Raw genomic sequence first — 23720 nt, forward strand, 5'->3', positions numbered from 1 at the left:
AACTCTGACCCTGTGGGTTCTGTCACTCAGCCAGTTTGCAACCCATCTTGTGATGTATGGGTTAACATTTAAGCTGATGAGTTTTTCAATGATACCCGAGTGGGGTATTGTATCGAAGGCCTTAGCCAGATCGAGGTAGGCTGTATGGACTGCCTTTCCCTCATCAATGGCTTTGGTGACTGTTTGAAAAAGTCAACCAAGTTTAAAAGGCATGATCTGCCTTTGACAAAGCCAAACTGGGTTGGATCCAAAGTCTGCAAATTCCCTATGTCTTTATTTATGAGGTCCATTATGATCCTCTCCATGGCTTTGCAGATAAGGCTTGTCAAGCTAATGGGCGGTAATTTCCAGGGTCGGTGGAGGCACCGCCTTTGTGAAGTGGGACCACAGTTGCAGTGCGCCACTCCTGTGCGTATCCAGAGGTAAGACTTTGATTAAACAGCTGTCCTAGCTGTGGGTTTAATTCCTCATTGAGTTCGTGGAGCACACAGCCGGGGACACCATCAGGTCCCATGGATGCTGTGTTTTTGCTTTGGAGAGCAGTTCTCACTTGGGCTGGAGATGTTTGGGGGGCTGCAATCGTTTGGTATAGACATCTCTCCTTTTGGGGGGGAGAGGGGGAGAAGTTTGCACTGAACCTGTCAGCCAGTATGTTGGCAATGTCTGTAGGATCAGTAATCTTCACATCATTTTGAACTAGTTCTGAGCATATCTGGGAGTTTCCTCCTAGGTTTCTAACATAGCTAAAGAAGGCCTTATGATTGTCTTTTGAGTCTTTAGCTATTTTTCTCTCGAAATTTGCTTTGGATGATTTTATGAGAGCTCTTAGTTTTTTACTTATAGTGATCAAGGGTGTCTTACCTTTTAAGGATTTTGCTCTATCTTGTAGTAGCTTCCTCCTTTTGTTGTAGAGTTTGTTTATGGCTGGGGTCCACCAGACTGGACGCTTGCCTTTGGTACAAAGAGTCTTTGTTTTGCTTGGGATTGCCTTATCCATGCAGTCCTGCAGGTGCTGGTAGAAGGCATTTGTAAGTGATTCAGCGGCTTGGGTACTGTTTTCCGCCGGCTCGGGGGCCGTAAAGGAGACCACACTAGTCTTTAGAAGTGTGAAGTCGGCTTTTGAGAAGTTCTTTACTGTGGTCTTTTTTATTTCAGGTGGGGGTGGGATGAGGACCTCCAGCGAGATTAGTTTGTGATCTGATCTCACCAGTGAGGGGTATACTTCCGGTGTTGAACATTGTGCTCCCATGTTCGTGATGATGAGATCAAGTATGTTATCTCCTCTTGTGGGGATGGTGACTAGTTGTTCCATGGCATTTGAGTTTATGAATTCCAGGAACTTTTGGGCTAGGGTGTTTGGGCTTGAGTAGTGTTCCCAGTCTATATTTGGGTAATTGAAGTCACCTAGTATGATGGTGTTTGGTGATACATTTATCCCCTCTAGTGTTTTCAGGAAGGCCATGTGAGGTTCCTGAGTTTGTGAGGGTGGCCTGTAACATGCTACAATTTGCAGAGCAGTCTTGCCTACGGTTAATTGCACCTGGATGGTCTCCGATGCATCATGCGTTGCCACCAGTCTTGAGGTGTGGGTGTCCTTGATGATTATGGATACCCCCCCTCCTTTCTTGGTATTTTCCTGATTTGGGGCCGGAACGCATGATATGAGGTAAAACCTGATAGCGCTGGGGTGCTCTCAGGAGCCTTGAACCAGGTTTCTGTCACAGCACAGACATCGATGTTCTCCATACTGAGAAGGGCCTCGAGTGTGTGCATTTTGAGATTTAGACTTCTGGCATTGAGCAGCATTACCCTTAGTTTTTCCTTTTTGTGTTCTAGGGTGGTAGGTTTAGAATTTGAGCCTTGCCTAAAAAGGCACTATGGGGTGGCAAGAGCCTTTACCAATATCCGGAATCCCAGGGTGACAGGTGCAAGCCGTCCCTTGCGAAGCAGCGTGGCTTGTCCAGCATGTCATCCCAGGCAGACAGATACTGGATCCCCTTTGAATGACACCAGTGTTTAAGCCAATTGTTAAAGCTGATCATCTTATCTCTGTATTGTGGCATCATTCTTGGTGAAGGTAGGATACTGCTCAAGGTCAGGGTCATACCTGCCTGGGCTACATAATCAGAGAGCTCCTCAATGTCTCTTTTCATGTAGTCCAAGGAGGTACGTCTCAGGTCGTTTACACCAGCGTGGACAATGACTGAGTCGTATTTGTACCTGCTGTTGAGAGACCTGAGTGCTTGCGTTATGTGGCGGATTCTAGCGCCCGACAGACAGCTTACTGTGACCTTCTCCTTACTCAGTCTGGTGAGCGGGACGTCAGTGTGTCTGACTATGGAGTCACCAATGACTAGTGTGTCTGGCATTGTGTTTGGCCTTAAGGGCTGTGACTGTTTGACACTCTGACTGTGAGGTCTATGTGTTGCAGGTGTTGTGTTCTGAGGTGGTGGTTGTTTGGGTGTCTGCTTTGGTGGCCTCTGCTGTTTTGGTAGATTTTTGATCAGAGCCTCCGAGTATGTCTTTGTGTGTTTATGTGTATGATTTGAGGTTGTAATGGTACTATGTGAGACTGGGTCTATAGTGTGTGGGAATCCACAGCAAGCTTGTCCTCAAATAGCAAGAAGCACTGCCACTGATACATGCAGCTCCATGTGAGTTACTGTTTACTAAACTCCTCATGAGCTATGGTTTGATTTTAAGTCCTGAGACATAGGAGGACAGGACAAAGACTGAAGTGAAGTGGCACTTTAGTAGCACAGGACAAAGGTTGAAGCAGAACTGGCAGTGCTTCTTACTATTTGAGGACAAGCTTGCTGTGGATTCCCACTTTATAGAATACCAGTTAAAGATGACTCAGTCGAAATATGAGTACTTGTTATGTCACATTGGCCAGCAGTGGCGTAAATGTATAAAGTCATGACTGCTGCTCGTGGCTTTGCATTCAGTTGGTGACGTGGTCACGATGTCCAGGCAAGGAGAATGGACATGCCTATTCTGAGCAATGAGAATGTGACGGGCATCCCTCCCATTGGCTGTGGTAGAGGACGGCACTCAGGAAGGATACCTTCCCAAGTAGTGGGGAGGCTGTGCACTCTTTATGCTACCTTTCCCAAATGGTGGGAAGGCTGTGCTTCCTAACACTACCTTTCCCAAATGATGGGAAGGCTGTTCTTCCTAACACTACCTTTCCCAAATGATGGGGAGGCTGTGCAGTCCTAATACTACCTTTCCCAAATGGTAGGGAAGCTGTACAGTCCTAACACTACCTTTCCCAAATGATGGAAAGGCTGTGCTTCCTAACACTACCTTTCCCAAATGATGGGAAGGTTGTGCTTCCTAACACTACCTTTCCCAAATGATGGGGAGGCTGTGCAGTCCTAATACTACCTTTCCCAAATGGTAGGGAAGCTGTACAGTCCTAACACTACCTTTCCCAAATGGTGGGGAGGCTGTGCTTCCTAACACTACCTTTCCCAAATGATGGGGAGGCTGTGCAGTCCTTATACTACCTTTCCCAAATGATGGGAGGCTGTGCAGTCCTAATACTACCTTTCCCAAATGGTAGAGAAGCTGTACAGTCCTAATACTACCTTTCCCAAATGGCGGGGAGGCTGTGCAGTCCTTATACTACCTTTCCCAAATGGTGGGGAGGCTGTGCAGTTCTTATACTACCTTTCTAAAATGGTGGGGAGGTGGCACAGTCCTTATATTACCTTTCTCAAATGGTGAGGAGGCTGTGCAGTCCTTATACTACCTTTCCCAAGGGGTGGGGAGGCTGTGCAGTCTTTATACTATCTTTCCCAAATGGTGGGGAGGCTGTACAGTCCTAATACTACCTTTCCTAAATGGTGGGGAGGCTGTGCAGTCCATATGATCTTATCACATAATGGGCAGGCTGTGCTGTCCATATATTGCCTTTCCACATGATGGGCAGGCTGTGTAGTCCATATACCCACTACCTTTCCACACTGTGAGTAGGCTGTGCAGTCCATTTACTAACTTTTCCCATAGAGGGGTGGCTGTGAAGTCCATATTCTGCTACTCTACATGATAGGGAGGCTGTGCAGTTGTTTTTGCCATTCTGCATGGTGGGACAGCCTTGCAGTCCATATACAATTTTTCCACACAATGGGGAGGATATGCAGTCCATCTACTACTTTTCCAGAGTGGGTAGGTTGTGCAGTCCTTATACTGCCTTTCCACATGGTGAGGAGATGGCTCAGTCTTTATCATCTTTCCACATGGTCGGGAGTCTGCGCAGTCCATATAATGCCTTTCCACATGGTGAGTAGACTGTTCAGTTTCTATCACCTTTCCACATGGTCAGGAGTCTGTGAAGTCCATATAGTGCCTTTCCACAAGGTGAGGAAATTGCTCAGTCTTTATCACCTTTCCACATGGTCAGGAGACTGTGCAGTCCATATACTGCCTTTCCACATGGTGAGGAGACTGCTGAGTCTTTATCACCTTTCCACATAGTCAGGAGTCTGTGCTGTCCATATACTGCCTTTTCACATAGTTGGGAAGCTGTGCTCTTCTTATACTGCCTTTCCACATGGTGGGGGTAGCTATGCAGTATTTATCACTTTTCCACATGGTTGGGAGGCTTTGCACTCTATATAGATTCTTAGGTTCATAGAAGGTTACTAGGCTACCAGCCCTAGAGCCCTTACAAGCCTAGCCATGTTAATCCCAAGTTCCCTCAATTGTCCCTGGATATATGGATGCAATTGTCAGAGAGAGTCTATAATAAATAGTGATTATCCCTGTCTATGAGGGACATGGGTGACACCTCCTGGGTGAATTTGCTCTCTCCCATCCATTGGTCTAGGTTGCACTTGAATGGGGTCAGTGAGGAGCTTTGTTTTACATGAATTGGAAGTTTATTCTCTGGGAGATATATCTGTCTCTCCAGCACGTTCTGTCACAGGCTAAGTAAAGATCCCTAGAGTGAGTGACTTTTGTGCTATTTGACTTGCGGATGTGCAATACATCCATCAAGGTAGGGTCAGAGACTGTCCTGTATGCCAGGCACAAGCCGCATCTCAGCAGCCTATATGATACAGAGTACAGTGATAGGGCTTTCAGTCTATGCACATAAGACATGCTTTGGAGGCCATGTATTTTCTTGGAGAGAAACCACTGTGGTCTCTCCAGCTGGTGCAGTTGTCTGGTGAGGTCCATACAGAAGGATGCATTGCAGGTTTTTAATGGTCTGATGAGAGTTGAGTTCAGTGGAGTTATAACATCTTTAAACCTGGATGCAATGCCCTTATTTAAGAGATGCGCAACATAGAATGCTTTCCTTACCACTGTGAAAACTTGTGGGTCAAAGTTCAGATTGCTATCTGCCTGGATTCCCAGATTTCACACCACTGGGTTTGAACTTAGTGGGGTGCTGTCAATGTTGTAATTTGCAGAGAATTCTGCTTTGCCAAAGGGGATAATAATGTACTTTTTTGCATTTAGTTTTAGACCGTGCCTTTGGCACCAGTCGTTTGTCTGTGTTACCCCTCCTTTAATGTGTTAACATTGTTAAGGGATCCAGTGATTGCACCCAATTTGCAGTTAGCCAAAAGGCCAACTACTTTAGCCTGGACTTCTGAGAAATAGATTCCAAACAGTAAAGGGCTCAGCACAGATCTTTGTGGTACACCACTGGTGACAGATTTACTGGTAGAGGTGGAGTCACAAACTTTGGCAATATGTGTTCTGTCAGTGAACCAATTGGCTACCCATATAGTAATGTAAGGAGTAATCCTCAGCTGAGAGAGTTCCTCTAAGATACCTGACTGAGAGTTGTGTCACAGGCCTTGGCTAGGTCAAAATAGACAGTATGCACTGACAGGACATAGCTTTTCCACATGGTGAGGAGGCTGTGCAGTCTATATACTCCCTTTCCACATGGTGAGGAGGCTGTGCAGTCCTTACTGCCTTTCCACATGGTGGGGAGGCTGTGCAGTCCATATACTGCCTTTCAACATGGTGAGGACGCTGTGCAGTTCTTACTGTATTTCCACATGGTGGGGATTCTGTGCAGTCCATACTTGCATTCCACATGGTGGGAGGCTGTACAGTCCTTACTCCCTTTCCACATGGTTGGGAGGCTGTGCAGTCCTTACTGCCATTCTACATGGTGAGGAGGCTGTGCAGCCAATATTAGCATTCCAGATGGTGGGGAGGCTGTGCAGTCTTTACTGCCTTTCCACATGGTGAGGAGGCTGTGCAGTCCTTACTGCCTTTCTACATGGTGGGGAGGCTGTGCAGTCCTTAGTGCCTTTCCACATGGTGGGGAGGCTGTGCAGTCCATATACTGCCTTTCCACATGGTGGGGAGGCTGTGCAGTCCATATACTGCCTTTCCACATGGTGAGCAGGCTGTGTAGTCCTTACTGCCTTTCCACATGGTGGGGAGGCTGTACAGTCCTTATTGCCTTTTTAACTTGTAAAGAATGTGGTCTAGTTGTCTGTTACTTTGCACTCAACAGGTCCTAGGTTTCTCATGTTAGCAAGTGGGATTTTATCAGTTGAGTTTGTATTTTGTTGGTTTTGAGTTTGCCGTTCCTGACTATGATGACTTTATCTTCATGATTTTTAGTAAGGCCACAAATACTTATGCATTAGATTCATGCACAAACAGACTTGTTTTGGCAAGTCTGCAGGGACTTGGCTCAAGTTTCTACCTCACCTTAGGATGGAGTCCTTCTTATATTTGCAGGTTTTTGGCTATGCCCTGTCCTCAAAAAGACTGTGCTAGGTTATTGCAATCTGGATAATTATCAACCAGTCTTCCATTTTTTAATAAGATACTGAAAAAAGTAGTGTTCTTTCAACTGGAGGTATATTTGACAGAAAATAACATCAGCAATCCTTTCTAGTCCAGCTATAGAGAAACATGCTATCTTTAAACATAGCCTTCAGTGATCTCTTTATGGTGAGGGATTGACTTTGCTACATTTTTTCTTTTCCTGATTTTTCTCTCTTTGGTAATTTTTACAATGGATCGTCCTAATCTTCTTAGCCATTGTGAACAGTGCTGGAGTGTGGAGTGCTAGCAATGCTGTTCTAGACTGACCTGGATGAAAACAAAGAACAGTGCCGGAGTACTAGCAGTGCTGTTCTGGACTGATCTGGATGAAAACAAAGAACAGTGCCAGAGTTCTAGCAGTGCTGTTCTAGACTGACCTGGATGAAAACAAAGAACAGTGCCAGAGTGCCAGCAGTGCTGTTCTAGACTGACCTGGATGAACACAAAGAGTAGTGCCAGAGTGCTAGCAGTGCTGTTCTAGACTGCCCTGGATGAAAACAAAGAACAGTGACAGAGTGATAGCAGTGCTGTTCTAGACTGGCCTAGATGAAAACAGAGAACAGTGCCGGAGTGCTAGCAGTGTGGCTCTAGACTGGCCTAGATGAAAACAAAGAACAGTGCTGGAGTGCCAGCAGTGCTGTTCTAGACTGACCCAGATGAAAACAAAGAACAGTGCTGGAGTGCTAGCAGTGCTGTTTTAGACTGACCTGGATGAAAACAAAGAACAGTGCTGGAGTGCTAGCAGTGCTCTTCTAGACTGACCTGGATGAAAGCAAAGAGTAGTACTGTGGACTAAGTCATCATCCCTCGTGCTACTGATGATTGTGTATCATAGGATTCCATTATGACTGCTTTTTATGCACCATATATATCTTGCCTTTGGAGACATTATATGTTTAGGGTTGCATATCATTGCCATGCAGTTGTATCTCTTCCTTTATCTGAAAGGCAGTATCAGTGGCACAACAAGTAGCACACTTGCCTTTGGTGCGAAAGGTTTTATACCCACACCAGGCAGATCATTTACTGACACTGCAGTGCAGTATAGAGAAGGGGATGGTGTGCTGCTGTGTGTCATCCTTCAATGAAATGTTAAACTGATGTCCCATCTGCTAAAGTTTATGGTATCTCAGGTGTATGTAAAGGATCCCACTATACCTATCAACAAGAGTAGGGATCCTTTATTTGTATATAAAAAGAACTGTTATTTACAAAATATTCAACATATTAAAACGTGTTTACACATATTTATAATTTACATTAAAATCATACTAAATTTTCATCCCTATTACACTCCCATTCCTTTTTTGCATAATCCCCATTTGATTTGCATCTATATTACATAATCAAACTTTTTAACGTTTGAACGTCATATGGTTGACACCATATGCTCGAACTTTTAAAAGTTCGAAAATGTAATAAAAAAATAAACCAAAGAAAAAACCTACTTGAATGATTTAAGCAGTAGGCAAGCCCCCCTGCACCCCCTACAACCCCCCGCTATTTAAATATATGAACTCCGAGATCACACTAAAGTGCAGAAAGGGAAATTTTCCCATTCCGCACTGTACGGAGATCTCCATTGAAAAAATCAAACTTTTAAAAGTTTGATCATAAGGTGTCAGCAACATGATATAGACCCTTTGATTTTTACTTAATATCATTGCTAAAAGCCATTTACCATTTAAAATAATTTAATTTATGCTTTCATTACGTATAACTCATATAAGATTCAATAACTTTTTATCTATTAACATATTATTTACTTTTATTCTTATAATATCCATATTTAATCATATCTATGTCTGTTTTACCCACTTCTTTTATATGTTCAAAAACATCTTCTTTACATAATTCCCCCTAACTTTTTTATTCCTTTTCATTTAAAAACAACGTTCCATAGTTTCTTCTTCTTCTTGACAATGTAAACATATTCTGTCACTTCTTTTTATATGGCAGATTTCCTTTTTCTGGCAATTATCTATTACCATTCTCCACAAAAAATCTTGACATTCTACTTTCTGATTATTTAACATTTGTTAACCAGGAAAGTGCGACTTGGAACAAAGCCAATTTTCAGTGGCAGCCCAGGGAGAAACACTGCAGACACGTCTTTGTAATGGGAGAGGAAACCCACACAAACACAGGGATGATATGCAGACTCTACACAGAAGGCACCCTAGCCAAGAACCAAACCAGAAAACCTCGTGCTGTGAGGCAACAACGCTATCTGCTGCACCACTGTCTACTAATCAAGGCTCCACAGACATTCACCATAAATCTCACTCTAGAAGTACAAAGGCAGAGAAAGAGAGGCAGGCAGGTAGAAACATTGGACCTTTTTATAAGAAGGGAGCATGGTGTCCTTCATTTGGGATGTGTGCGTGGAATCCCCACAATACCAAGCCATCACAGCCCCACAATTCCATGGTGGCTGAGGGTGCTATTCTACATTACCTTTCTAAATGAGCATTTCTGTTTTTATTTATTTAGAAAGTCATATAGGTAGCAGCCCTGTAAATAGGCTGCTATACACTCTGCCATGCTATTTCCTCAGCCATGGTATCCATTAAATGACGTGACAATTTACTCACACTTCACTTGGATGCTGCTATTACTCTTTCAAGGTGCTTTTCTTTCCCTGTGGTTTTGTCGTATTGTAATTGCCATATGGTGGGTTTAGCACTGCCAAACAGATATGCAAATGCTTCCCTCCAACACAACGTGATGTTAGATATGTTTTGTTCTGCAGATTCAGCAGCTTAATTCTCAACAGTATTCTTAGTGAGATTACATTCAATGATTTTCTGGCAACATCTCCTAATGGTTCCCTTTTATTTATTGGTTTTATAAAATGTTTATTTTTAATCATTATAAATAAAGGAAAAGAAAATGACAATTTAATGAGTCAAAGTGGGATGTGACTTAGAATAAAAGTTTGAGTCCTACCGCTACTCGGTTTGGAATATAATTTGTAGATCACAGTAAATCCTAACATTGAAGGAATTTTGTTCTGAGTTACACTGATATTTGAGCAGAAGTATTATCCTGGGTCAGCACAGCATAAGCTTAGAATGTGCTTTAAAGCTGGAGAAGGGCTTGGCTTGGAATAGGAGTCTGTAACAGAGTAGGACTTTGCTTGGAATGCAGCTCTGAGACCTGATAGGACATGGCTTGAAGTATGGTTTTCTGCAAAGTGAGACTTGATTTGGAATGAGGAGGTTATAAATCAGTCTAGGACTCGCCTTGGAATTCATTTCTTGGTTATACTGCAACCTGCCCTGAAATACAGTTCTGGATCATATTAATATTTGTCTGGGAATGTGGTACTGACAGAGAGTAAGGTTTGGCTTGGAATATGATTCTGACAAGGTAGGGCTTGATTTGGAATGTTCCTCAGGGTCAGTCTGGGACTTGCCTTGGAATACAGTTTTTGGCTGGAAAGGAACTTGTTTCAGCTTATTTAAAGTCTTAGCTGAGAAAAATGATGTTGGGTCAGAGAAGAGTTTAGCTTGGAATGCCATTCAGAACCTGACTGGAACTTGTTTAAGGCATATGATCCTTTGTCAGAATAAGACATGATTTGGAATATTTTCAGTCAGAGGAGGGATTCACATATAATGAAATGTGTTTTAGGTCAGAATGGCATTTTGGTTGAAATATGATTCTGAGATTGTTACAAAAGTTGTTACAAAATTTGGCAATGCCATACGAACTGCATAACTCAATAGATAATTACCAAAAAAAGATGTATTGTGCTATTTGAACTGTGTAATTGTTCTTTACTATATCACAATCCAACAAGTGATTGTAACATACAGCTGACATTTAATTAGCTTACTGTCTTAATTCAATTTAATATAAACACTATTTACTCTCTTACAGTAATTCAGTTTAATATAAACAGTAATTACTATTTACTTAGAATTTAGTAATAGTTTGAACTTTCTTTAAATTGCATTTTTGTAGCATTCTTTGTTTGTTTGCTTGTTTGCATGGGATTGTGCTTCCGGTAACTCCCACACTTATGAATTAGACAGGCATTAAAACATGCTAACCCTCTTGCAAACAATATTACTGAAAATGCAATGTGCAGTTACATGTAACTTGTTACACATGATCTGACAACCATAAGGACCATGGTACTGTTTGACTAAAACAAATATAGAGCTTGAAGGCTTTAGAGTAAAATGCCAGCTATATAAATAATCTACAGTGTCTGGAGGACTGCTCTCTGGTAATGTTAACGCTTTTAGACAGTGCAGCTATGTGATTCTTATTATTTCATATTTTATTTCTAATTAGGTCTACGTAATAAACCCAGATGATTCACCTGCTAATGGAGTCCTTGTAGTTGCAAATCCGGGTCAAGTAACAGGGATGACACACGGAGAAGGAACAGCAAAGCTGACTATAAATACGCCAAACAGTGTACAAAATTTACAGATCACGGTAAGCATAGAACTAGAAGGCACGTACCACTGACAATCATGTTTTCTAACACGTTTGAATGTCATTTCTCATTTATTCTATTATATGTATTTATTAACTCATTAAGGATGCTTTGATATCCACTAAGAAGGAATGAAGTACATATTTGTGATTTTACATTTACAGTAAGAGGTCAATACAGACAGAAATTGTTGACTGTTACATGAATGCTGCTTTCAGGGTGTCACTTGTCCAGTCAGGATTTATTTATTTATTGCATCTGTCCACTAGGCCTTTAAAGAGCCCATTTTCAGTGATACGAGCAGTAGATTCAAAATTAAAAAAATAAACAGCAATAAACTAGATGAGTCTTTATGGGTTCTTTTCAAGTAGCTTCATTATGTACAAACACATCAAGATTGAGGCTTAATAACTTTAACTTTAACGTGGATAAACTTTACACTCATACATGCTTACTCTCTGACTGTATGCTCAAATGGCACTGAAGCTAGCATGTGCTTGCTATGTGCATGCATGTGCCATCCTTGACATGCTCCTTAAAGATACAGCGCGCGCATGCACACACACACACACACACACACACACACACACACACACACACGCACACACCACACACACATACATGCACACACGCACACACACACATACACACATGCACACACGCACACACACACATGCACACACCCACACACATACTATTCTACATCCTCCCTCTTTGCGAAATAAGTCATGCAATATTGATGACATCACTTGACATGTGATTATAAAGAACGAGATACATATATACAATCATGCCCAGGTCGCTGTGTATTCCCACTAGGTCTGGAAATATGACCAAATCATTTGACATAAAAATTAGAATTAGGTCTAGCAACTGGGACTGTCTTTGCTGAATGTTCAACCTTAGGTACACCAGGAACATCATCAGGAATGGAAGTTGAAGTTAAGACATGTTCGGGAGCAGAAACATTGTATGGATTGCTCTGAGATCTGGAGTCTGTATCACAGCAACAATGCTGTGATATCAGTTCTTGTACAAAAAAAGATGTTTGCGATTTCTCCTGTATTCCACACCCTCACATTCTACAAAGTAGAATCTCAGTTCAGTACATATACCTGTTATTAAACCAATATGGTCAAAACCTTTTGCCGTTTGTATCCTCATTGTCTCTCCTTCTTTCAATGGATAAAGAAATCTGCTGGATTTATCATAGCTGGACTTCTGGAAAGAGCGTTTTCTGGATACTTGGGCCCTAATTGTTCTGTTCTTTGCTTTAGGCTCCAACAAACTGGAACTAATAGGCAATGTTTCTCTAGTTTGCCTGGATAGAAGCCTCTGAGCAGATGAGCCAAGTGTATTGTCATGAGTTATGCTTCTGAGATTAAGTAAATTCAAAAAGACATTGGTATTATCACACTTTGACCTCTCAAGAAATTGCTTTGCACTCTGTACTGCATGATCAGCTAGTCCATTTGCCTGGATATTCTGGACTACTTGTAATATGTACTAAGTCCATTCTCTTGCAAATTTCTGATAAAATTGACTGGTAAATTGAGTAGCATTGTCAAAAATAACTGTGTGGGCTACCATGGACTGATAAATGACATTTCAATTTGATAATAACATCAGTGTACATTAGATTAGGTAGCAAATCAATCTCAAACCAGTTTGAATAAGAACTAAACAGCAAACCACACCAATTGGGCCTCAAGTCAGAGGAACAAGTGTATAATCCAACAGGAACAAAGTTAATAAAATTCTTCCACATGACTCAGCTGCTTACAAATAATTGCTTTATTAGTAAAAGTAAGCATTTTCGCATTCTGGTCCAAACACTTCCTCAGACTTTAATAAAATCGCTTTAAACAACTACTTCTAATACAGAGGGTAGTCATTAAAGACAACCTATAGAATGTCTAGCTTAACTACGACATCCTCATTCTAAGATCCCCCCCCATCAAGATGTTAATGCTGCAACTAGAAACTGAAGATGACCAAACGCCAACGTCGTCATGTTCAATGTCATAACATTCAGAAGATGACCGAAGGCCAACGTCGTCATGTTCAATGTCATAACATTCAGAAGATGACCGAACGCCAACGTCGTCATGTTCAATGTCATAACATTCAGAAGATGACCGAACGCCAACGTCGTCATGTTCAATGTCATAACATTCAGAAGATGACCGAACGCCAACGTCGTCATGTTCAATGTCATAACATTCAAAACAGGAAAACCTCAACTCACTTGCATATATATAAATGTATCCAAAAACATTGGCATATACTTTCAGCTGATGAGAGGTTATCATGGATAGCAGGAATACATCCGCTCATCATATATTTTATTTTATTTTATTTGATTTATTTTTTTTTATTTTACATTTGTTGACCAGGATAATCCGACTGGATGCATGTCCATTTTCAGCAGAGGCCCGGGCAGAAAAGCTCCAAGGGTAAGCAGATGCAGCATTACATAATACCAGCATTACATATTACAAACAGACTATTTACAGAGATTACATAAGTAAGTAAGTTAAACAAGTTCCACGGGTTACAGTTAATCCTGAGCACAAGTCAGGATTAAATTAAATTACACAGTAAACTGGTTAACAGATTTTTACACATTCTAGAGAGAGTTAGCCAGGCTTGATACATTGACATAGCCAGTTAAGTGACAAATGTTGTTTGAGTCTAGTTTTAAATTGACCTAAGGTGGAAAGTAAGGTAATATCAGCTGGAAGAGAGTTCCAGGATCTACTTACAGAATTTGCAAAGAGAGAATCACCGGCTGTGTTATTAATCTTGCTAGTCTGAATTAGTAGTTTGTTAGAGGATCGAAGTGGTCTAGGATTGTTATAGGGGGTGATAATATTTTTAAGTGCAGGAGTATTGTCCGGATTATAGAGGATTTTATAAGCCATAATCAGTTGGTTATACTGGATTAGGCTGGGTAGTTCAAGCCACTCAAGCTGATTTAGATTGATGCAATGATGTGTCCTAAAATATAATATAGATATAAAAACAGTACGTCGATTAAATAACTAGTGTGTCATAACAATCCCTCCATGTTTACTAGAACTGAAGGTGCCAAGAGTGGCACTTATAGCTGTGGTACTTGCAACTACTGTAATTACACGGGCAATACCAATGTATTTGTGCATCCATCCACAGCACAGGTGTATACGATGAATATAATAGCCAATTATTCATCCAGAGACTTAATATATTTGGCCAGTTGTGCCACATGCACAAGATTGTATGTGGGAAAAACAAACACGACTTGAAGGGAATGAGTTAGAGAGCATATATACAAGATTAACAAAGGAGATGTCACCTTGACTACAGCAAAACATGCCCAACAAGCAGGACCTACACATCGGTTTAAATTTTTAGTGTTAGGGTTTACATCGAATGATTTGAGGAAGGGGGATATCAGATATACTACAGAAGCACAGGAACAGAAATTGATAATTAGGTTACAAGTCGACAAAGGTTATGGTCTCAATGACACAGTTTCCTTGAAATGTTTTTTTGAAGAACAGGCCCCTCAGACACTAGGTGCTGTTTATTGCAGTTTATACTATATATATTTTTTAACATCTGTGAGATGGATTTGTTTAGACACTCCAAGGATGGTTAGCAGAAATCCATAGTACTGCACTCTATATTTTTATTCTTTGTATATGCTATAGTTAAAATATCTGTTCATTTTGATTTTAAGCAGATATTGACTGCATCTAAGATAAGTTTTTATATAAAAAGTCTTATCAATGATATGTTGTACAATAACATTGCATATCAAGTAGAGACTAGACAATTCCTAGACATATAATTTTTAAGCTTGCAGCCTCTCTGTTTTACCATGACGTTTCTGAGTGTAGTAATTTACCACTACAGGGAGCTTGAAAACTATAAATACAGGTTCAATGACCAGTGGAGCGCCTTTTTTACTTTTTATTCTCATCAGCGGCAACACCAGGGCCTACTAAGGTCGATGTTGTTAATATATGCTATTATTATGAATTTTTATGTCATATGTGGAATGAGTCATTTATTGAAATAAGAAGTGGCTAACACTGCATTGTTGAACATCTTTGAAGTTAAAATAATGTAGCAAATATCACAACGAAGCAACCAGGCAGTTCCAGTAAATAAAAAAGCATAAAACCTTTTATTACTCCACATAAACACGGTAAGCGCTTTTGCTAATAAGCTTCTTCAGACTTTATAATACAACATTAAAAAGATGTCCTTTTATAAGAATTCAAATCCTGGTAGTCCAATCACAGGATAAAGCCTGAAATTAATGGAATGAGATCTTAAAGTAACATTCATATTAATCCAACAAGTATACATATAAAACTATATGAAAAAGTACATAAAAATATATTGGCATATAAAAAAGTATAAAAATACAATGATATATAACATCCTACATTAAAAACCTATAAACAGAACATAAACAATGGAGATATTTCATCTCTGATTTCTTTGTTTCTTTAGCAGGGGTTTTATAGAAGCTCTCTCATTCAATCCACTACCCCTGTCAGCTCTAAGGATAATAATCCAATTGGTCTCTCTACACTCGGTATGGTTTCTAATATCTCCTTCCCTAATGCTAGGTGTTATGACCTCAAGGGTCCCAAAGAGACAGTAGCGGCTATAATCATGTTGAATGACATGTTTGGCCAATGCGTTATTCTCAGATCGTTTCCTGATATTGTATATATGTTCTCTAATCCTGTCCTTGAATGGTTTCTTCGTTTTTACCAACATAAAAACAATGACATATTTGGCATTCCACCAAATATATAATATTAGGGGTTCTACATATAGTATCAGCATGGAAGGAGTATTCTCTATGTAAATCTGGATGGTAAAACTTGGCCGATATGTTACTATATGGGCAAAAGTTACACCCTCCACAAGGATGAGTGATGCCTCCACTACAATGGTCACTATTATGATTTTGATAGCAAAGTAGCCTCTTTAAGTTCTTTCTGTTTTTATAAAAGAACTTAGGTCGTTCACCCACTACTTCTTTAATATCATCATCTACTTGTAGGCTAGATCAATTCCTACTAAAAATTTCTACCAATTTCCTATTGTCATAGGTGTAAAAAAGGGGGACTTTAAGTAACCCACTATTTCCACATTTATGATGAATATTCTCAGCACTTAAAGGACCAAAATATGGTGCAGCAGTACCCTGACGTAAAACGCTGACATCATGCAATGACTCAGAGATCTCATTCTCTCGATACCCTCTGGATAACAGTCTATTTTCTAGACTATTAAGTTCATCTAAAAAACAATCCTCCAAGGGGTTCAGCCTAGATGCCCTAACACCTTGGTCTTAAATCAAATTTCGAAAAATATTTTCATTGTGCATACTGGTCCTAAATAGAAGAGAATTCCTATAGCATGTTTTATGAAATACGCCTGTATTAATAAGGCCATTACACAGTTTCTCAATATAGAGATCAAGATATTCAATACGTGTAAATAACAAATTCAAGGTAAAGTCCAAGCAAGTAGTCAGAATATTGGTCATTTGGTGGAATGCAAACAGCTCTTCCACACTACCTCTCCACAAAATGAAAAGGTCATCAACAAAACGCCGGTAAAACAAGACATGTGCCTTAAATTCCTCCATGCCAAAGAGTACAGTATTCTCCCAGTGTGCCAAAAACATATTGGCATAAGTGTTGGCACATGAGGTACCCATAGCAACCCCATGAAACTGAGAAAACATATCACCATTGAAAATACAAATGTTGTTCTCTAAAATCAATTCCAGGAAAAATGTAACTAAATCTATTTGAACCAGGGAAAGATCACTATGTTCTGCAAGATATTCATGCACAAACTGAATACCAAGATCATTAGGAATGACTGTGAATATGGATTGTACATCCAAGGTAACAAAAATTACCCCATCCAAGTCATGAACATCCTTAACACAGTCATAAAGATCAATAAGGAACTGTTTAGAGTCTCTAAGGACAAACTTATTAGAATTAATTACTGGTCTTAGATGTTTCTCAACATAAACTGAGAGGGGTTCGGTCACCCAAAGACCACCCGCCACTATAGGTTTCATTGGTGGATCGGATGGGTTTTTATGCACCTTGGGTAACCCCTGTATTATGGGTATACGTGGAATCAGGACAACAAGGTAGTCATAAGTGTCCTTAGTAATAAGACCGCCACTAAAAACAACTGTCAAACAATTAAAGACTAAATCCATAATCAAATGTACATCCTGGATTGAAATTTTCTTGTAAAATTTCTTTTCACTTAACATTCTATCCATGGATCTCACATAATGTACAGTATCCATGATAGTAATCAGTCCACCTTTATCAGCAGGCTTTATCATGATTGTTTTATTATCCTGCAATTCCCTTAGCACTTTCCTCTCTTTAAAACTAAGGTTACATCTAGTTCTCACGTTATCATTGGAATTATTATTATCAAAGTATTTAAAAAGCTCATCCTCAGTGAGCTGCATGTATGCATCAACTAAAGGATGATTTATAGGAGCAAAATTGCTTAACTTCTTCAAAGAACATGTTGATACTCAAGCTACCTCTCCTACCTGTTTATTTGTATCACCATGAAGCTTACAAAGCATTATATTTCTACAGAACACTTTAAGGTCCAATACTGTATCAAACAGCTGACTTCTACATGTGGGAATAAAATGTAATCCTTTAGACAGAACTCTCCTTTCATCCAGAGAAAGTACATAAGAAGAAATGTTAAAAATGAATGACTGTTCATTTCCCCCCACATTTTCTTGAGGGTGTAATTCTGAGAATATTCCCCTGAGTATTTGTGTTTCTGACACCCCCGACTCAGACCTGGTTCATATCCCTCCTCACTCTCGTCTGACAAGTAGGGGAAAAGAAATACCTTCACTAACTTTACTATCGTTATTCGGAAGGAGGTCACCATTTAAGTATCGATCCCAGATTGTACGGATGTACATTTGATTATGGATTTAGTCTTTAATTGTTTGACAGATGTTTTTAGAGGAGGTCTTATTACTAAGGACACTTATGACTACCTTCTTGTCCTGAATCCACTTATACCCATAATACAGGGGTTACCCAAGGTGCATAAAAACCCATCCAATCCACCAATGAGACCTATAGTGGCGGGTGGTGGTTGGGTGACCGAACCCCTCTCAGTTTATGTTGAGAAACATCTAAGACCAGTAATTAATTCTAATAAGTTTGTCCTTAGAGACTCTAAACAGTTCCTTATTGATCTTTATGACTGTGTTAAGGATGTTCACGACTTGGATGGGGTAATTTTTGTTACCTTGGATGTACAATCCATATTCACAGTCATTCCTAATGATCTTGGTGTTCAGTTTGTGCATGAATATCTTGCAGAACATAGCGATCGTTCCCTGGTTCAAATAGATTTAGTTAATTTTTTCTGGAATTGATTTTAGAGAACAACATTTGTATTTTCAATGGTGATATGTTTTCTCAGTGTCATGGGGTTGCTATGGGTACCTCATGTGTCAACAGTTATGCCAACATGTTTTTGGCCCACTGGGAGAATACTGTACTCTTTGGTGTGGAGGAATTTAAGGCACATGTCTTGTTTTACCGGCGTTTTGTTGATGACCTTTTCATTTTGTGGAGAGGTAGTGTGGAAGAGCTGCTTGCATTCCACCAAATGACCAATATGCTGACTACTTGCCTGGACTTTACCTTGAATTGGTCATTTACACGTATTGAATATCTTGAGCTCTATATTGAGAAACTGTGTAATGGCCTTATTAATACAGGCGTATTTCATAAAACATGCTATAGGAATTCTCTTCTATTTAGGACCAGTACGCACACTGGATATATTTTTCGAAATTTGATTCAAGACCAAGGTGTTAGGGCATCTAGGCTGAACCCCTTGGAGGATTGTTTTTTAGATGAACTTAATAGTCTAGAAAATAGACTGTTATCCAGAGGGTATCGAGAGAATGAAATCTCTGAGTCATTGCATGATGTCAGCGTTTTACGTCAGGGTACTGCTGCACCATATTTTGGTCCTTTAAGTGCTGAGAATATTCATCATAAATGTGGAAATAGTGGGTTACTTAAAGTCCCCCTGTTTTACACCTATGACAATAGGAAATTGGTAGAAATGTTTAGTAGGAATTGATCTATCCTACAAGTAGATGACGATATTAAAGAAATAGTCGGTGAACGACCTAAGTTCTTGTATAAAAACAGAAATAACTTAAAGAGGCTACTTTGCTATCAAAATCATAATAGTGACTGTTGTAATGGAGGCATCACTCGTCCCTGTGGAGGCTGTAATTTTTGCCCATATAGTAACACATCAGATAAGTTTTACCATCCAGACTTACATAAGGAATACTCCTTCCATGCTGATGCTACATGTAAAACCCCTAATATTGTATATTTGGCTGAATGCCAAATATGTCATTGTTTTTATGTTGGTGAAACAAATAGACCATTCAAGGACAGGGTTAGAAAACATATATACAATATCAGGAAATGATCTGAGAATAACGCATTGGCCAAACATGTCATTCGACATGATGATAGCCGCTACTTTCTCTTTAGAGTCCTTGAGGTCATAACACCTAGCATTAGGGAAGGAGATATTAGAAACCACACCGAGTTTAGAGAGACCAATTGGATTATTATCCTTAGAGCTGACAGGGGTAGTGGATTGAATGAGAGAGCTTCTATAAAACCCCTGCTAAAGAAATGGAGAATTTAGAGATGAAATATCTCCATTGTTTATGTTCTGTTTATAAGTTTTTAAAATAGGATGTTATATATCATTGTATTTTTATACTTTTTTATATATGCCAATATATTTTATGTACTTTTTCATATAGTTTTATATGTATACTTGTTGGATTAATATGAATGTTACTTTAAGAGCTCATTCCATTAATTTCAGGCTTTATCCTGTGACTGGACTACCAGGATTTGAATTCTTATAAAAGGACCTTGTTTTAATGTTGTATTATAAGGTCTGAAGAAGCTTATTAGCGAAAGTGCTTACCGTGTTTATGTGGAGTAATAAAAAGGTTTTATGCTTTTATATTTACTGAAACTGCCTGGTTGCTTCATTGTGATATTTGCTACATTATTCATGACTTTTTATATTTATAATGAAGCATTTGCCTTGTGGGTGTCTTGTTACATCTTTTTATCTTCTTTGAAGTTAGAGCTTATTTACTGCTTCTGTTTTTAAAGTTGATTTAATTATTAAATATCTCAATTAATTTTTTTATTTTTAAAATTTTGTGTTCTTTGTCCATGAAATGAAACATGGTTAAAGTTTGTTGTTCAGCTGAAAATTGAACCATTAAAGTGCACTAGCATGAAGAACTTTGGAGCTGCTTAAGCAATATTTGTTTAAGAAGCCAGGATTTACAGAGCATTCTATGTCACCAGTCCTTGTTTACTGCTTATATAATATGAGGCTTTACTAAATGTGTTATATAGCTCCCAGAGTAGCACTATTTTTACTTGGCTTTGACCAAGAATTTGAGATATCATTTTGTATATGTTTTATACAGTATGTATGGTTTGGAGTTCATTTTAAAATTTGATGTTTCGTTATAAGTGGATATAGTTACTTATGTATGAGTGCATTTTTAGCATAAACTGTAAATGATATGTATTTTTTGCAAGTGAGTTGAGGTTTTCCTGTTTTGAATGTTATGACATTGAACATGACGACGTTGGCGTTCGGTCATCTTCTGAATGTTATGACATTGAACATGACGACGTTGGCGTTCGGTCATCTTCTGAATGTTATGACATTGAACATGACGACATTGGCGTTCGGTCGTCTTCAGTTTCTAGTTACAGCATTAACATCTTGATGGGGGGGGGATCTTAGAATGAGGATGTCGTAGTTAAGCTAGACATTCTATAGGTTGTCTTTAATGACTACCCTCTATATTAGAAGTAGTTGTTTAAAGCGATTTTATTAAAGTCTGAGGAAGTGTTTGGACCAGAATGCGAAAATGCTTACTTTTAATAATAAAGCATTTATTTTTAAGCTGTTGAGTCATGTGGAGGAATTTTATTAACTTTGTTCCTGTTGGATTATTCACTTGTTCCTCTGACACGAGGCCCAGCTGGTGTGGTTTGCTGTTTAGTTCTTATTCGAACTGGTTTGAGATTGATTTGCTACCTAATCTAATGTACACTGATGTTATTATCAATGAAATGTCATTTCTCAGTCCATGGTAGCCCACACAGTTATTTTTGACAATGGTACTCAATTTACCAGTCAGTTTTTTTTCACAAATTTGCAAGATAATGGACTTAGTACATGTTACAAGTAGTCCAGAATAACCAGGCAATTGGACTAGCTGAACGTGCAGTACAGAGTGCAAAGCAATTACTTGAGAGGTCAAAGTGTGATAATACCAATGTCTTTATGAATTTACTTAATCTCAGAAGCATAACCCATGACAATACACTTGGCTCCCCGAGTAAAAAAATTGCGCTCTTCCATGACACCAAAGTCAATATTCTCTACATGAAGCTGTTCCATTGTATTTCTGTGTGATCTGGATAAGGTATCAGCCAGACATGCCTTTTGTATAGACCATTTTGAAGTTGCACTTTTGCAATGTGAGCATCATTCTTTGTAATCTCACCGAAGCTTAATGCATAGGCTTTTTTAGAATAGCAACTAGAGGTTGTTGATCAGTTTCAATCTGAATAGTTCAACCATAGATATAATCATGAAGCTGTGAACAGGCAAATACTATTGCCAAACGTTCTTTCTCAATCTGACCATATTGCATTTTAGTTTGGGTAATAGTTCTAGATGCATAGGCTACTGGTCTACCTTGTTGAAAAATAACTGCACCAAGACCTAATTTTGAAACATTACAGGAACTAGTGACTAGTTTATTGACATCATAGTATCTTAATGTAAGTGGGGGTGCCAATTTTCTGCTTGAGGTCTTCAAATACATTCTGGTGCTGTTCTAACCAAGACCATGTAATATTTTTGCATGTCAGCTCTCTCAAAAATGCTATCACCTCACTGAAGTCAGGTATAAACTTACCTAAATAGCTGACCATACCAACAAAACTTTGTAGCACTTGAACACTATATGGTGCTGGCATCTCATGAATGGCTGCTTGCTTGGATGGGTCTGATGTAAAGCCAGTGCTGATAAATAAATGACCTACATATGTAATTTCTGGTAGTCTGAATTTGTACTTCAGAGGATTGAGCTTTAAGTTCAGTTCATATGCTCTGTCTAGAACTTTCCTAAGGTTTCTGTCATGCTCTGCTTCACCATTGCCTCCAACAAACAAATCATCTACTATCATGGCACAAGGATAACCTGAAAAAATTTGCTCTATTGCATGCTGAAAGACTTCACTTGCAGAGTTTATTCCAAATGAGATCCTCAGGAATCTGTATCTGCCAAATAGGGTACTGAATGTAGTCAGTAATGAGGATTTCTGATCAAGCATCACTTGACAAAATAACTTTTTACATCCAAGACAGAAAAAACAGTGGCATTTAAATTAGGGCTGTGACTTCCTTGACTGTACGCATTGGATGATGTGGTGTCTTTAATGCTTTGTTCACATCTCTTGGGTCAATACATATTCTGATTTCATCTGAGCCTTTCTTGTAGGCTGCTACCATGGATGACACCAATTTAGTTGGTTCTGTAACTGGACAAATTACACCTTGCCGCACCATTTTTATCCAACTAAACTTTGACTTTATCCTGCATAACTACTGGAACTTTTTTTGTTGGTCTAACCACTGGACTGACCTCTAGGTCTACCTTCATAGAATACATAACTGGAAGTCTGCCCAACTTGTCATCAAAAACATCAGCATACTCTGAGAAAATGGCTTCAGAAAAATTGGAATAGGATACGTGCTTGTATGATCACTTCTTCAGTAAAAGAAAGTGTATTCTTTACTCTCCTACCTAGGTGGCGGCTGCGGCACATTGCTGGCTGTGGAGCAAATAGGGATTGTAGCTGCCCAACCTGGTTTTCCAGTAATACTGAGGACTTGCCTTGCCTGCTGAATTACAACAACTTGGATATGCAATACTGCGGTCTCCCCATAATAAGGACCACAACCCGTCCTTCCCTGTGCAACAGTCCCCCCAAGGGATAAACATATATAAAAGGAACTGCCCAGCTTGGTTTTCCAGTAATATTGAGGACTTGCCTTGCCTGCTGAATTACAACAACTTTGCTACACAATACTGCAGTCTCCCCATAATAAGGACCAGAACCCGTCCTTCCCTGCGCAACAGTCCCCCCAAGGGATAAACATACATAAAAGAAAGTACGTACTTTACACCACTGTCTATAGATATAATAGTGTTTAATTATCCTAGGTTGTAAATTTGCTCTCACCAGCCAGGACTGTCAGTGACCAAACTCTGTCTATT

At 39.5% G+C, this 23720-nt stretch overlaps 1 protein-coding gene across 1 annotated transcript in view; it reads left to right on the top strand.

Moving 5' to 3' along the window:
* LOC122810818 (complement C3-like) overlaps window positions 1–23720 on the top strand; it is a 1708896-nt gene that overhangs the window by 469590 nt on the left and 1215586 nt on the right. The window contains exon 11 of the mRNA XM_044082377.1: window positions 11116–11262. Coding sequence (XP_043938312.1) covers window positions 11116–11262 — 147 coding nt within the window. The remainder of the gene's footprint in view (window positions 1–11115; window positions 11263–23720) is intronic.

Source organism: Protopterus annectens, chromosome 9.part0 (genome assembly GCF_019279795.1).
Source record: "Protopterus annectens isolate FY-2018-M chromosome 9.part0, PAN1.0, whole genome shotgun sequence".
Lineage (NCBI taxonomy): Eukaryota > Metazoa > Chordata > Ceratodontiformes > Protopteridae > Protopterus > Protopterus annectens.